Consider the following 16,017-nt stretch of genomic DNA (forward strand, 5'->3'; position numbering starts at 1 on the left):
GAATTTTGAACTACAAACACCCAGAATAAGTAATCTAACTATCTAAGCCATAAAAAAATACATCACATATAAAATTATTGAACAGTAAAGGAAACTATTTTTTTTTGTTCCAAATAAAAATCAGTACAATACATTCAGTTAACAGCAACCCAGTACTGTCCATTCAAATGATAAAAGTAGTCTCAATATAAAAACTAAAAATAAAACCAATGACAGTAAAAGAAAAAAAAAATCTCTCTTTTCTTTTGTAGTAAATTTTTTACTCATTATACTTTTCTTTTGCAGTAAATTGTTTTAATATCCTTTATCGTCTAAGATTTCATCATGCTATCATCAAGACTTTTTTCATCAAACCAGATTCACATTATGGTGAAGACTTTTTAATATCCTTTATGTTTTGTTTGGATGACAAAAGAGAGTGGAAGAATAGAAAGCAAGAAGAAATAATGGTGAAGAAATGAAAGTGAGTGGAAAGTAACATGAATTCTAAGTTGTTTGATAGGAGGGAAAGCAAAAAGAAAGGAATATATAGTAAATGACATAAATACCCCTACGTAAAAACAAATGATAACCTATGCCCACTAATTAAAGCAAGGGCATGAGTGACTTTCTATAAAAATAGACAATTTTTTCCTACTTTTTAAATTGTGAAGAAAGAGTTTTTTGTACCTTGATTTCTATTTCTTAGGAGTTCCAACTTCCAAGCATGGAAAGCCCAATTTCTAAAAAAAAATCTATCTTAAATAGTTTCTTTGTTTCCACGTTCAACTATTCCAAACAATGTACTAGTATTCAAACTAGAGTTCTTTATAATACTTTGATATGTAACTGGAGACAATCATAAATTTGAAACTACAAAATATGTGTAAATTTCAGTATATTCTAAAAGTTTGCAATCAGCATCTTTAACATGTCTATGTACAACCTACTTGGTTCTTTTGTCCTTTAAAATGTAGAACTGCCACAAGCAATTCTTAGTTTATCAAGCAGTGACTCATGTGGATACACTCCAGCAGCTTTCATCCGATACACAAACTTGACAGCTTCAATGTACAAACCATTCTGTATGTAACACATAAGCATGGCATTCCAACTATCGACATTTCTTTCATTTCGGGTCGTTTCAAACACCAGTTTTGCATCTCTTATTAACCCACTTCTTCCATACATGGCTACCAAACTACACTGCACATAGTTATCTGAGTCAAGTCCTAGTTTGATGGTATCAGCATGAACCTGTTCGCCGCAGCTTCCATGATTCCGCATCCTTCCACAAGCCTTGAGAACACTGGAAAATGTAAAACTGTCCTTCTTTATCCCTACCCTTCCCATTTCCTTGAAATCAGCAAGAGCCTCAGAGAAATGCCTTTCTTTACAACCACTAACAATTTTAGCAGTCCAAGTCAACGTGTTATGCCGCGACACTTTATTAAAAACAACGTTTGCATCTTCCAGACACTTAAATCTCCCATAAAATCTAATCAAAGAGCTACTTATAAGTACATGGTCACAAGCACCCAACTTTAATAAACATCCATGAACCTGCATTCCTAGAGGAACATTCATAGTGCAGGCACAAGCCGTGAGAAGACAAGACCAAATCCATGGAGGAAAAGTAAACTCCGTCACACCCAATTGACATAACATGCCAAGAAAAACATCCGTAGCATTCTCATAATCAGAATTTTCATAATATGCAACAAACAAAATTGCCCAGGAATGAAAATCCCTCACAAGCATTGAGTCAAACACATGGCGTGCATTGTCGAACAAACCGCAAGAAACAAACATGATGAGAATCCGATTGATCAATGGTAATGGAGGTTCGATCCCACTCCTTGCTATGTGAGTATGCAACTCAATTGCGGTTTCTGGGTTACCAGAAAGAGTGCATTCTTTGACCAAAGAGGTGTATAAGTCAACGGGTATGGGAAAGTGAAGAGCGTCCATTAAAGGCAAAATGTGTGAAGTTGAAGCAGATTTTTTTCTCTTGTTCTTCTTTTCCTTTTTGTTACTTGGAGGAGGAAGAGGTTGTGAAGAGGGGTGGTGAGGGAAGTTGTGTAGGAGAGAGAGGCTTTTGGGTTTGGAGTTGCGGAGGGGTATTCGAAGGTGAAGTTGGGGTTTGGAAGAAGGAGTGGTGGTTGAAGTTGTGTCTGCATTGCGGCGGGTGGGTGCTGTTGGCGGCGGTGGAGCGGCGATGGCTTCCATTTTTCATCGACTGGACAGACCACCTACGACGAATCGCACAAAATGTTTTCTTTGGTCAAGGCGTTTTCCTTTTTTCTTTTCCTTTTCTGGTAAGTGGTAACTGCCTTGTCCACTGTTCTGACTATTTTATTTTATGGAGAGTCAGAAAGCTACTCTCACTGTTTATTTCTTTTTTTTTTCTTTTTTTTTTTTACAAAAAACTACTCTTTAATTTTAATTTTTTAAACACTATTTTCAGGTTTGAGACCATCTTAGTTCTTCACTTTCCATTGGTGCGATTTTATACTTGATTTTCTTTATTTGAAGACATTTAACTGTGTTCGGAGGTGGAGTTAGAAAGATAGGCAAGTTTAACACTTTAATGTTCAAATTAGTGAAGTGTTAGAGATATAGTTTTAAAATGGGAGTGAGATAATTCTTGTAATCATCTTATGGTGTGGTGAGATTTATATATTTCATTGAAAGTACATCAATCTATTATGGCACGTGTGTTGTTTGTATTTCAAACCTTTCTAATTAGTTGTGTTTTTGACGTGAAGTCGAGTTGTGTTTTCGACGAAAAATTGAACTGTACTTTTGATGTGACGTCGCGAACTCAACAAGTAAGCAAATTCGACAAGTGAACGATTTTGTCTGGTGTAATGAATTTGACAGGAGACACATGTTGCACAACTTAATTAGTTAATTAGTTAGTTTTGTGTATAAAATACACTTGTAATGCATTATTTTTAAATAATCAATGGTATAATCACCACTTATAATAAAATTTGTTCTAACAAATTGGTATCAAAAAAGCTTGGTTCGATTTAGTTGTTTGGCAATGGCAAATGGAAGCACAACTTTGAATCAATATCCAACAAATTTACCAGTTTTCAAAGGTGAAAACAATGAGAGATTGATCGTACAAATGAAGGTTATTTCTAGATTTCAAGATGTTTGTGAAATCATGCAAAAATGAGTTTTACCATTGGAGGCAAATGCAAGTGATGCCCAGAAAGTTCCGCACAAGGAACAAATGAAGAAAGATGAAAAACTCTCTTCTTGATTCACCGGTGCGTCAATCCAAGTATCTTTGAGAAAATAATAGAAGAAGAACCAGCTAAAGGAGCTTGGGATAAGCTGGAAAAGTTGTATGGCGGTGATGAGAAACTCAAGAGAGTGAAGTTACAGACCTTGAGAAAACAATTTGAAATTACTCAAATGAAGGAAGAAGACTCAGTTTCATAATTCTTTTAGTGTGCGGTGTTGCTAACAAATCAGATGAAGGTGTGTGGTGAATCAATCAATAATTTGCAAAAGATTGAGAAAGTGTAGAGATATTTGATAGCAAACTTTGATTATATTATAGTGTCTATTGAAGAGTCCAAGAACCTAGCTGAGATGAAGTTGAAAAAACTTCAAGTTTCATTAGAAGCTCATGAGATTATGCTAAAGCAGATGAACTCGAAGAGATAGAAGGTGGCTAAACAGACATTGCAAACAAGATCCAACCACATGACATATATAAAATTCACCACACACTGATTACAAATATTATTTTATTTTCACTCTAAAACTACTTCTTTTAAACTTTATTGACTTAGACATTAAAGTGATAATTTTACAGATCCTTCCTGCTCTACCGTATCAAGAGTTCTTTCTATCGCATCAGGAGAGTCTATTCCTTCTACTTCACATGTTTATGTTTCCACCTTATAACAAATTGATAATAAAAACAACAAGAGAATGTGGAACATGTTATTTTATATTGTTCTTGTACATATTCTACGTGAATTTTAAAGTTAAAAATGATCATTTATATTATATTTGTGTGTGAATTTATGAAGTGGATCAACTAAGTAAGTGAGATAAGTTCTATGTTATTCGTTGTAACTTGTTGGTGTGATACTTTGAATTTCTACACTCTTCTCATATGATTCTTTTCCAAGAAATGTATATTTTTGTGTGAATTTACCCAAGTAATTTTCACATTATTAACGGTAATATTTTTGGTGCGGTACTTTGATTTCTCTACCTTCTTTTCTCATACAACCCTTCTCCAAATGATATATATTGTTATGTGAATTTATGAAGTAGATCATTTGAATAGGTGAGATAAACTTTCATGTTATTTGTCGTAATTGCTGGTGTGGTATTTTAATTTCTCTACCTTCTTCTCACAGTGATGAGATTTTGTGTCCAATCAAATTCTTAGTTTTCTTTTTCTTTCTAAATAGAGCTTTGAACATTTTGAAAAATGAAAAGAATCCCAATCTGAGAGTGAGAGGCACGATAAAGGGGTTTTCTATTATGCCAAAGAAGTGTATATTCTTTGAGTGAGGACTGGGCATTGTGGGTGGTAGTAAGGGTTATTCCTAATGAATTCTATTTTCTTTTTCTTCATCAATAAACACTCATGTTAAAATACTTGTTTTTTTTATTGCATTTTCTGGCTTGCATCGGTTGATAATGTAGAAATAATTTGTTCAATAAGAACCTACTTAGACACTATCTTGCATCGAATATTATTGTTTGGAGCATTGCTATGCTTACACCCAAGTATTTACACCTATACTTACACCTTATAAAATACTGCAACAATTTGTATTTAATAGTATTAAAAAAAGTAAAAAAAATGATTATTAAAAATAACAACAGAATCAAACCGTATAAAAATAAGGTGTATATGTCATTGTTGGTGTAAAAATAACATTCTTGTATTGTTTGTTATATAATTTAATGAATATTTTGACAATATAAAAATTAGTTCTAAAGTGAGAACATCATCATTCATCAACTCAATAGTCACAAAAACATCTCATTTATCACATCTTCAGAATTCAACTTCAAAATACATAGGTAGAATAAACATGAGACATTTAAGAAAAAGACCAAAATCATTGATTTAGAAATTAGTAAACAAAATTGTGAATGGCAGAAAATAGAATGATAAAACTGTATTTAAGCTCTCTACATAAATCGTGATTTTTTTTCTCATTTCATGCTCTTCTCTATCTTCATTAAATATGTAATCCAACATTCCCCAAAACTCCATCACAAGTAATTGATATGAGACAAAAATTCCATCATGAGTATTGGTTAAAAAATATGAGACAAATTTTTTGTAAAATACACACATACTTAACAGAAACAGCCACAGGGAAGAAAAATTAAAGGTAATGAGTGAATAGATAGTGTATAAATACGAATGACTATAACAATGAGTTTGCATAAATTATGTAGATGTATATTTTGGCCCTTTTGGACAGTTTCCTCAACAGAATTATAACAACACTTCCACCAGAAAGGGAAAATGGTAATGGTTGAATTGATATTATATCATATCATATTGATACAAATGGAGAACAGAACAAAATTGTGTTGGCACTTGGCAAAAATCAAGTCAACGGCAAGGAAGTAACTGTTTGTTTTGGAAAATAATGCTTGCCCACATTGTTTCTATTGTGTTTGCTCATGCGGCCTTGGTTTTTTTAGTCTTCGGCATTAGCTTGAATCCCACACATTGCCGAATGAGAAATGAAAACTCAGCTAGTGTCGTCATCACCATCAAGACCTGAATCAATCTCCTCGCACAATTTCTCAGGCATTGTTGGACTTGTAGGAGATCGGTAATCAATAGATTGTAAAAAGTTGAAATAAGCATACTTAATGTCAAACTGCATATCATACCCTGCATAAAATAAAACTTATATCAAAATTTCTTATTAGCATTAGATATGGACCAGAGAAGAGAAAGACTGTTCCTTACAATAATTTACTGCAATAGTTAATTCTCCGTCATCCCCACTTTGTCTAACATGATGGAACCACATGCTTGGCCTGCATTCATTCCATCATATCATTACCAGCATTACCATATACATACATATATATAAATAAAGGACACTCAAAATTATTCAATGATATCAATTTCATGCGTTCATTCTTTATGCTGCATGGCAAAAATGTTGGAGTGAATGCCTAGGTAAATGTTGTGTGGCTATCTAGCAACAATGACATCATGTTATGACATAGGTATGCAACATCGAAATTCAGAAATAATGCTTAATACGTATTACTAAAGCTAACAGAATTCACACATCTCTTCTGTAAGTAGAAGTAAATGACTGATTAGTCATCTGTAAATTACAGAGTGCAGGAACTTTGGCTAAGTCTATAACTCTTCAGTTTGATTCTTACCTCAACAATAATATGATTAACAGAAATCAGAAGTTTCTATAGAATCTTTCAATAAACTAGTGAAAACTGCTAAATAATCATGGCATCCATCAAGTTCTATAGTGCCCGAGAATATGGAATACAGGAAAGTATATTGCATGATGAGTGTGCGAAATCAGTATTCTATTATCATCCAACAGAAGAAAGATTAAAAAACAACACAGATACAAAATGCAATGCACTACAAAAGAAGGGAACCATACAAGTAGAGAATCTCCCCAGCCTTGACAGTACACTCAAAGGGTGGAGGGCCATTAAAGTATAAAGGAAACTTTGAAATCTCGTCCTCCAAATTCTCCGGCGAAGGAAAAGGGTCCACACTACACCAAGGCACATACCTAGTCGGCTTGTCAAGTTCCAAATCAAACTCTCCAGTTTCCTACAGCATCAAAAATCCACAAAACCCCAAATGAATTAAACCCCAAAAGCCAAAACCTTGGCCCTGTTGAAGAACTTAATTCAGCACTTATAACATAGTAATAAACACTTATCATATAAGTACTTATAAATAATCTATTTTTAATAAAAGATAAAGCTGAATCACAGTTTAAAGTCAATAAGCTATCAAGTTCATCCAAATAGCCCAAAAAACTACCCACCCCTATCAAAAAGAAAATTAATTGATTAAACAAAAAAGCAGAGAAATTAATCGATTAAATAAAAAAGAAAATACCATAGAGTGTTTGTAAGTAGCAGCAGGGTAGTGACGAATGTAGAGGCGATGAACATCAGTAGGAGGAAACAAGAGAAACCGTTTCTCGCCAGTAACAACAGCATAGAGATTCTCATAGTGATCCTTATGAAAAGAAGTAGTTGAATAACGGTTACCAATCCAAAGATTAACAGCTTCAGGCTCCGAACCAAAAGCTTCAGTAGCCCAACCAATATGAGAATCACAATCTTCAGCAAGAGAAGAATACTCCGAACGAAAACAATCATTCTGCTGCTGCGCGTACGCAACACATTTCGACGGGTCAGAGGACTTGATGAGGCGAAGCGCGTCGGGGAACGGGACGCGCTCGACGTGCGCGGAGGCGAAGCAGAGGGAGGAAGAGGAGGGGAGAGAGGTAATGGAGTCGGCGGCGCCGGTGGGGGTGAGGTGGAGGGAGACGGTGGAGGAAGATAGGGTTTGAGTGAGGTAGGAAGGGTTGGTCCATGAAGAGAGAGCTGGCCAGTGATTGATGGAGTTGGAGATGATGCAGGGTTTGTTTGGGTTGATGAAGTTTTTGAGGAATTGGAGTGGTGTTGGTGGTGATTCTAATCTTTCTATGCTTCCATTGCTTCCTAGACTTACCTCTCTAACTTCTCTCCATAGTTCTTCTATCTTCTCTTTCATTGTGAAAGAGATTGTTTTAGGGTCTATTTGGTTCAAATGAGGGGGAGGGGAGGGGAGGGATTTTAATGGAGGGAAGGGAAGGGGAGGGGAGGGGAGGGATTTTAATGGAGGGAAGGGAAGGGGAGGGGAGGGGAGGGATTTTTTGTAATTAAATATATGTTTGGTTCAAACGAGGGGAAGGGAGGGGAGGGAAGGGATTTCGTTTAAAAATATGTTTGGTTCACGAGGGGAGGGGAGGGATTTTAATAATAATTTACAATTTTATCCTTGTAATTTTATATAAGTGATATGATATTCAATTGTAAAAATTTCATAAATATTTTCTTGAAAATAATATTTGTATAACTGAGTGATTAAAAAGTCATAACTTATAGCATAATATTAAAAAAATTGAGTGCACTTGATTCGTATTATAACTCTCGACACAAAATAAACTATGTTTTGATAACAATTCCTGAATACATAAAATAAATTATAATAAAAAACAAAAAACTATAGTAGTTATATTTTTTATTAAATAAAAAATAATTTGAAGGTGAAGAATAATTATAGTAAGTTGATGGAAGGCTTGGAAGCAATAGAGAAAAAATTACAAAAAGAAAAGTAGGAACATGAAAGAAAATAATATTTTTAAAATAATAAAATAAAATTGAGGATATTTTAGTAAATATATTAATTTAATTAATATTAAAACTTAGATCCCCTCCCCTCCCCTCCGAATCCCCCCGATTCGGGGGAACGCAAAAAGTGTCATTTGGAGGGATTTTGCTCCCCTCCCCTCCTCTCCCCTCCTAAAAATTGAACCAAACACATTTCATTTTAAATATTCCCTCCCCTCCCCTCCCCTCACTTTACCTCGAACCAAACACACCCTAGCAATGAAATCAAATGGTCACTCTTTTGTGTAAATGTTTGAACGAGAAAGGCTAGCAACACTCTCTTTTGAACACTCTTTCAAATACTTTCTCTCTTATTGGTTGAAACATGTGTGGGTCCTACTACTTTATGTGGGACATTTTTAAAATGAGGGGCCCACACATATATCAACCAATAAAAAAGTGAGTGCTTGAGAGAGTGTTCAAAAGAGAGTGTTGCTAGCACTCCTCATGTTTGAATAAGCATTTATCTTTTTTTCAATTAAGTCATACCATTTTTTTCTAATGGTGTGTTACGTTTGAAGCCCTCCCACCGTGGTTTTTAATAAATTTCAAACATAGTCTAAGTAGAGTAGACTAATGACTTATGGCATTTTTGGTTTGGATTTTGAGAGAGTTTCAGGGAAGTAGAAATGATTTTTGTAGAAATGATTTTTGAGTAATTTTAAGGTGTTTAGTGCTTTGTATGATTGATTATGTCTCTAGAATCGATTATGGGAAACTCATTTCTATTAAAATCTATCAAACTCAGGGTGTGTTTGGATTGGCGGTGGACATAATTGATTCTGGAAAAATTGAGTTTACTAGAATTGATTTCGATAGAATTGAGTTTAGAATAATTGATTTATGTTTGGATACAATGATATAGAAGTGATTGTCATCAATTAATGTTGTTTGGATAGTTTTAACAAAAGTGATTTTGAATTGGACAATTACCAAAATGGTAATAAATTCTAATACAAATAAAAAAGAAAAGAAGTAATTGATAAAAATTAAAGAGGGCAAAGAAGGAAAATTTAAAATAGTTGTAATAAATAATATATAATATATGTAGAATTGATTCTACTAAACTCAAAACCTAGGAATTGTAGCTTCTACTATAATTGCTTTTGGAGTAGGAGAATTGATTTTGAAAAATTATCCAAACAAGAAAAAAAAAACAATTTTCAAGTTGAAGTGCACTAGAAGTGCTTTTGGGGCTTGTAGAAGCCAATCCAAACATGCACTCAATTTTGTAAAAATCAATTCTGTCCGCCGCCAATCAAAACAGACATTTAGATTTTATTCTTTTTAAAGATGAATAAGTGAAATGTCGAAGATTCATTTCTATTAAAATCTACCAAACTCAATTTTGTCAAAATCAATTCTGTCCGCCGTCAATCAAAACACACATTTAGATTTTATTCTTTTTAAAGATGAACAAGTGAAACGTCGAAGATACAAATTAATGCTCATGCATCTAAATAAATGAAATCCTCCTGAATCTGATATCTCTGCAATAAATAAAATATCACATATTCTAACCAGACTAAGTCATAACATTTTAAGGTCTAATGAACTTGCCTTTTGGATTTGCCTGCCTTTGTTATCTTAACTCATGACAAAAATATAGAAAAACACATTTGCCTACTACTAGCCTTAATGCAGACTGACAGTCTTTGCTTTAACAACTTTCATATAGTTATTGTTATCTTTTGTAAGGTGCTAATCTCTTGTTTAATTTTTGTAAAATGGCATGAAGGCACGTGTATCATCTGTGGCATAAAGACAATGTATATATTGGTCAAATACCATCAATTTTGGGAGATTTTGTGCAAACTATACAAATTTAGTTCTGCAGCAAGCAAAGTTTAACATTTCACCATACATCTAAAACTCTAAACAACTACTTCAAACTGTGCGTTGGATATAATCTCTTTGCGTGTAAAATCTGTCTTGTAATCTTTTTCCTAATTATTTATGTGTCGGTCCTTTCACTGACATTGACAAAAGGCAGGTGAATTGGCATTTTTTTCTTGTGGTGTTAGTCACACCTTGTGGCTTCAACAGTTTGTACCAATCAATGCGCTCGTCGCAGATGTCTAGGACCTATACATTTTGTCTACAACTTGATTCCCCGTGAAAGCAACGCGACAAGTGGTCAGGTACGAAAAACCACAAGCCATTCCCCATATCAGTAACTCACTCCGTGTTGCCCGGTCGAATTCTATTAGGCATAGGTCTTGCAATAAGCCCGTCTGTGATCCAACCAACTGACTCTCCATCATTTCTAACATGATTGAATTCCCTTTCTGCATATTCTAGAGATATCTGCAGCCTCCCGCCAGGTTTGCAGTCATGAAGGGATCCTCTTCCTTCAATTCCTGCATTCTTCTCTAACCAATAAAGATAGTTAACCTGAAACAATGCCTTCAGCATATCCTGCTGTGAACAATTTTCTTTAAGCACCACCTGAATCAGGAGCATGTGTTAGTTATGACCCATGAAACACAAGAAAATGTTTGTCGCTAAAGTTGCCTTTCATGTTGAAAATGAATATGGTTGTCAACTTACACAGAACTTTCCCCCATGCTCAGACAAAAGGTAGCCTTCATTTTTATATAGTGAAAACAGAGCAAGCACTTCCTCCTTATTATTGATAATTTCACTGAGTTTTGATCCAAGCTGCAGACGGTTTTCAATTTCTACAGCTGCATCCTTTGCTTCAGATGATAAGACAGTTGATGGTGCCTATTATGAAAATGAAGTCAGAAGTAACACATAGTACAAAACAAATTAGTAATCATTTTTAATACTTTCCCACATGTTTCATGTCCAATACTTCCAAAATTAGATCCTCTTGTTACAATAATGTTGAATAATGAAGATGTAAATTTATATTAACTAGAACAGAAGAAATATTAACTCACTTTGGTTGCAAAATATGCATTTAACACGGGTACAGCTGGAAATAATGGTTCCTCAGCATTGACCTCTTTAACAGGAGGAGCCTGACCACTCATTAGATATTCACTGAAAACCAAACCTGGTAAAATAATCAATAAACAAGGTATATAAAGTTTGACCTTTTAACAAACAAATCAAACCCGAGTAGCATTTCTAGATTCCAACTCCTCCAACAATTGATTAAAAAAAAGTTTTCTAAGACTGTTGCCCAATTGCAACCTAAAAGAACTTCAACATTCTATAAGGGCAGTCTGGTATGTGTTATCAGTCTCCTTTCACGGAGGTCCATGGAAGGATGAACCCATTTTAGGTCTATCATAGACAGCATTAACTTGTATTTAACACATAATTCTTTTTAAGAGTAACAAAACATAGCTTCTACGAAATTGGTTGCGAGAGATTTAAGAGAGATTGGAAATTACTTGCACGATAAGGATTTAAAGTCCGTATCTGAATGGACTGGTAAGACTTTAGATTGGAGTACATGTGGATCCAAGTCACGACGCAAAAAGAAGCAAGAATAAGTGGTGTAGAAGAGCCTATGCAGTTACCCAGACCTATTCCAAGCCCGATGCCAATAAATCTGCTTGCCATTCCTTGAACTTCACCTTTAGCAATTACCTATAATTTATAGTTATTTTCAGAAAGAAAATAATACATATAAGTAAAAGAAACACATAATACGTTATTCATGCCACAAGTAGTAGTAGATGGTGATCTTTCAAACAACAAATTGAAGTTATTATTGAGCTACTGCGGTTTCATTAAATTAAAAATCTAACTAAGTCAAAGTGCAAAAGCTCACCTCAGCAAAATTCCTTTGAGCTGCAAAACCAGCAAAGAAACAGCTCCTGGTAGAAGCCTATGAAGAGAAAATTAACTTCAGTTTAATATCAATGTTAAAAATGCCCAAGTTTTTCAATATTCATATTGAATTTGCAAATAAACTAGGCAAAAGAACAGAAGTTACCTATTGGTGCCAATTGCCAAATAGACAAAAAGATATATTTTTACTCACATTCTCACCCACCCCGATCATAAGGTAGAGTGTTTGGTGTTAGCTTTCATTAAATCATTCTAGTAACACTATGGTTAAGTTTGATAGACATGTTAAAACAGAATGGAACTTAACATAAATGTCCTATTATGAACGGTGTGAAATTCAAAGGACCGAAACACCTCAACTCATTGGTTGATTAACAAACATTTTTTACATATTATCATACTGACACTTAATTGCAATGTCTTACGTATTTACTAAGCTTCTGTTTCTTCCTAGTTTGTACCTCTCAGAATCACTTTTGGGTTAGTCAAATGTGATTTCATCATAGATTATTAGGTTTGGCGGGAGCTGGACTTAGAATTAATTTCAGTCCCAAAATCAATTCGACAGAGCAAATATTTCTAGCTTTGGTGACATAGAATTCATTATCAAATTTATTGACATATACACACAGGCAATTCTGATCCAAACTATCCAAATATAAATCCATTTACGTTCAACTCACTCTCAACCAAAATCAAATTCACATAATCAATTCAGTCAAACCAATTTCTGTCCCCGCTGAATCAAATGCACAAACCTACCTTAAACAGGCTTAATTGACTATCCAAACAAACACATGGCAAAATCAGTTGATAGATAAGTGTCTAGAGGTTCATATACAATAAGAACTGTCTTCATCACCTGAATCAAAGAAGCAGCGGAGCGAGAAGCACCAGCAAAAGCACCAATAGGCACAAACAAATGAGGAAAAGCCGGAGTACACATCTCCAAACCGAAAGCAGCATTTTCAAGAAGATCAGCAAACAATCTCCACCCTTTAGGATTAACATCAAAATGCCTCCCAAAATCCGACAACAAAATCTTACTAAGATACCCAATTCCATCCTTAAGCACCCAATTAATAGCAGCAGCAGTTGGAATAGCCCCTTTCCCCAACCCAACAGCATAAAGCAAAGCTTGAGTCGCCAACACTCCACTAACCTGACAAGCAACACCTTGAACTCCTCTCCACAATGAATACTCCAAATAATCGCTTGTCACACTGTTAGGAAAACCCTCAGGAAGCATCAACCTCACCAAAAACTCCCTGCATTTGTTGAACAGAAAGGTTGGAACTTGGGGAGGTGTTAGGGATGATAATTCGGAAAACAAGCCGGGGTTTGAAGCAATGAAAGTGTCTTTTAAATGATCGGGGAAAAGCTTGATCAAGTTTCCACCTTTCACTTCCCAAATGGGTTGGGTCAAGATTTCATTCTCAATGGAAGATGATGTAGAAGAATTACGGTTATTTGCCATTGCGAATTTAGCGAGAAGGAGTTGGCAGAAACAAAAAGTAACGGAAGAGAATAGCAAGGCGAGGAAAAGAGTGTGACGGGAACCTGAAGAGGAAGAATCGTCGGAGTCAAAAGGGTGACCCCAGGATCCACTGCCGCCACCACCACCGCCACCACCATTGTTGTTGTTACTGTTGTTGTTGTTGCCGGTGGGTTGTGAGAAGAGGGGTAGGGCTGAAAGACGGAAGGGGTGGGAAGGGTTTAGTTTAATGGACGGGAAAGGGTGAAAAGTTGCGGCGGGGAAATGTGGGAGTGACGATGGACGGTGGCGGAGTTGAAGAGGAGTGAAGAGGGAAGAGGAGATGCAAGTGCAGGCCATGTTGCGGAGTATACGAATGAAGTTTCAATTTCTCTTTGGAATTGGACTGAGGAAAGAAGAGAGAAGAAAGGTTAAGAAATGGAAATCAAATGAACGTGACGTGAAAAGCGAATGTGGAAATCTCAGGACCTGGACTGCACTTTCGTTAACTGAATTGGTCACGCTTTCACTCATACTGCTCAGTTGCTCTGCTTATTTTTAATTAGTGAGAAGAAATTGTATTTTCTTTTCTTGAAGAAATTGTATTATTAATTGGGGGTGGCAAAACGAGTCAAACCCGTCTGACCGACTCTGTGGTTTAAGTTGGTACGTTCCACCTAATTACATAACTCGCTTAGAAAACTGAGCGGTGCAGGGCAAGTTTTGCCCCCATGTTTTTCTTGCTAAAACTTTTGACTTAAGTGCAGTTTTAGTCTCTTTATTATAATTTTCTTTAATTTTTTTAGTATTTCTTAAAAAAAAAAAAACAGCTATTTGATTCATCGTTGTCATATTATGTATTATTTTGCCATGTCATTAAATTTATATTATTAAAAGTTTTTTTTGTCATTAATCTAATTTTAAATAGAAATTATAAATTATATTAGTATTATTAATTATTAATATTATATGAAGTTAAAAGTGGCTTTAAAAGCACATGCATATGTTAAAGATGGGGAACACTTGAAATAATCACTCGAAAAAAACCTCAGTTCCATCTTGAGAAAGAGGCGCCCTTGCTCAAGAATGAAGTGATGGTTGTTTTATGATCAGTACTTTGAAAGGGAGAAGGAACAAACAACCTTCTTATATCTGTTCCTGAACCTAAGTTAGATGGACCTGTTAAACGTGATTTGAGATGGGCAATTAGTGGATGATGAATAGGTTCATCTATGCACCTCGGTGCCCTTTTTGTAATAAGCCTTTTTTTCTCAAGGATTTAGTAATCATTTAATTTTTCCATAGTTTTTGGATATTATCTCATATGTGTACAGTCTTTTCTTGCTTATAATTTGTTCTCAGTTTCCTCAAAGGCGATAATGATCCTTATGCGCAATTTCGTGTATTTGATAGCCTCAGACGGGGCGAAAAGGACTCCTCATAAGAATCCAACATGTTTGGTAGCCTCCAAGGATTCTTTAAAAGAATCTAGCATGTTCCATTGCCTCAATAGGCGACAAGGAATCTTCCCCACCATGCTCGATTCCTCAAAGGGTGACATTCCTCGTAGGGATCCCATGTTTCTTATCGCCTCAGAGGGCAGAAAGGATTCCTTTATAAGGATCTAACATGTTAGATCGCCTCAAAGGGAGAAAAAGATCCCTCTTAGGAATCCAACATTTCTTACCGCTAGGGGTATTCACGGGCCAGTTTAGTTCGGTTTTGAGATAATCCAATACCCAAACCAATTAAAATTAAATGGACTGGTTTGGTTTGAATTTGCAAATTTTTGCAATAAAGCCCAATCTGAATCGAACCGAGAAATAACGAATTGGTTTGGGATGGATTGATCGAGTAGATAAAAAATGCAAAAATATTTGAAAAAAATAACTTATTTACGGAAATTTATTTTTCATAATAAGGTAAAAAATTATAGTATTAATAGTGTTCAATTGTAAATATTAAACTAGCATTTTTTTCTTAATAAATCCAAAAATACACCATCCGGTCACATTTATAAACAACAAAAATTGTTTTAGGGATGTCAATGGGGCGGGGCGGGGACGGGGGATACATTCTCATCACAATCCCCGCCATTGAATCTATTCCCCATCCCCACTTCGGATCCCCGCTTCGGGGGGATTTTGTCTCCCATCCCCGTCCCCGCGGATCCCCGCGGGTCCCCACGGATCCCCACGGTTCATGCGGAGATCTATAAACATGATTTTTTTTTATATATATAATTTTAAACCAAATTAATAGTAAAAGCTTCAAAAACTAACCAATAAATATATTGTTTTTACAATATTTAATCTATAATATCGAACAAAATTTTCAAACTAAAAAAAATAAAA

General features: G+C 35.2%; 3 protein-coding genes across 3 annotated transcripts; all 3 read right to left on the reverse strand.

The window, feature by feature from the left end:
* Positions 1–607: 607 nt before the first annotated feature.
* LOC131651924 (pentatricopeptide repeat-containing protein At1g31790-like) lies at positions 608–2,324 on the reverse strand. Its single transcript, XM_058921649.1, has one exon. The coding sequence runs from the start codon at positions 2,206–2,208 to the stop codon at positions 946–948; it is 1,263 nt and encodes a 420-aa protein (XP_058777632.1). The 5' UTR covers positions 2,209–2,324; the 3' UTR covers positions 608–945.
* Positions 2,325–5,364: 3,040 nt separating this feature from the next.
* On the reverse strand, positions 5,365–7,804 carry LOC131651926 (lysine-specific demethylase JMJ32-like). The gene is made up of 4 exons (XM_058921651.1): positions 7,100–7,804; positions 6,630–6,805; positions 5,957–6,027; positions 5,365–5,878 (listed from the first exon to the last, which is right to left on the reverse strand). The coding sequence occupies exons 1-4, from the start codon at positions 7,760–7,762 to the stop codon at positions 5,733–5,735; spliced, it is 1,056 nt and encodes a 351-aa protein (XP_058777634.1). The 5' UTR covers positions 7,763–7,804; the 3' UTR covers positions 5,365–5,732.
* A 2,081-nt stretch (positions 7,805–9,885) lies between these two features.
* On the reverse strand, positions 9,886–14,226 carry LOC131651925 (protein root UVB sensitive 1, chloroplastic-like). Its single transcript, XM_058921650.1, has 6 exons — positions 13,052–14,226; positions 12,170–12,226; positions 11,787–11,985; positions 11,328–11,443; positions 10,972–11,148; positions 9,886–10,869 (listed from the first exon to the last, which is right to left on the reverse strand). The coding sequence occupies exons 1-6, from the start codon at positions 14,021–14,023 to the stop codon at positions 10,600–10,602; spliced, it is 1,791 nt and encodes a 596-aa protein (XP_058777633.1). The 5' UTR covers positions 14,024–14,226; the 3' UTR covers positions 9,886–10,599.
* Positions 14,227–16,017: the final 1,791 nt, after the last annotated feature.

Source organism: Vicia villosa, linkage group LG2 (assembly GCF_029867415.1).
Source record: "Vicia villosa cultivar HV-30 ecotype Madison, WI linkage group LG2, Vvil1.0, whole genome shotgun sequence".
Classification (NCBI taxonomy): Eukaryota; Viridiplantae; Streptophyta; class Magnoliopsida; order Fabales; family Fabaceae; genus Vicia; species Vicia villosa.

Coding starts and splice junctions, on each gene's coding strand:
- LOC131651924 (XM_058921649.1), bottom strand. CDS start 2,208: ATGGAAGCCATCGCCGCTCCACCGCCGCCAACAGCACCCACCCGCCGC.
- LOC131651926 (XM_058921651.1), bottom strand. CDS start 7,762: ATGAAAGAGAAGATAGAAGAACTATGGAGAGAAGTTAGAGAGGTAAGT. Junction 6,806..7,099: donor CTACTTACAAACACTCTATG/GTATTTTCTTTT, acceptor TTGATGCTGTAG/GAAACTGGAGAGTTTGATTT. Junction 6,028..6,629: donor GCTGGGGAGATTCTCTACTT/GTATGGTTCCCT, acceptor GAATGAATGCAG/GCCAAGCATGTGGTTCCATC.
- LOC131651925 (XM_058921650.1), bottom strand. CDS start 14,023: ATGGCCTGCACTTGCATCTCCTCTTCCCTCTTCACTCCTCTTCAACTC. Junction 11,444..11,786: donor TTTAAATCCTTATCGTGCAA/GTAATTTCCAAT, acceptor TTATTTTACCAG/GTTTGGTTTTCAGTGAATAT. Junction 11,149..11,327: donor ATGCATATTTTGCAACCAAA/GTGAGTTAATAT, acceptor TTTTCATAATAG/GCACCATCAACTGTCTTATC.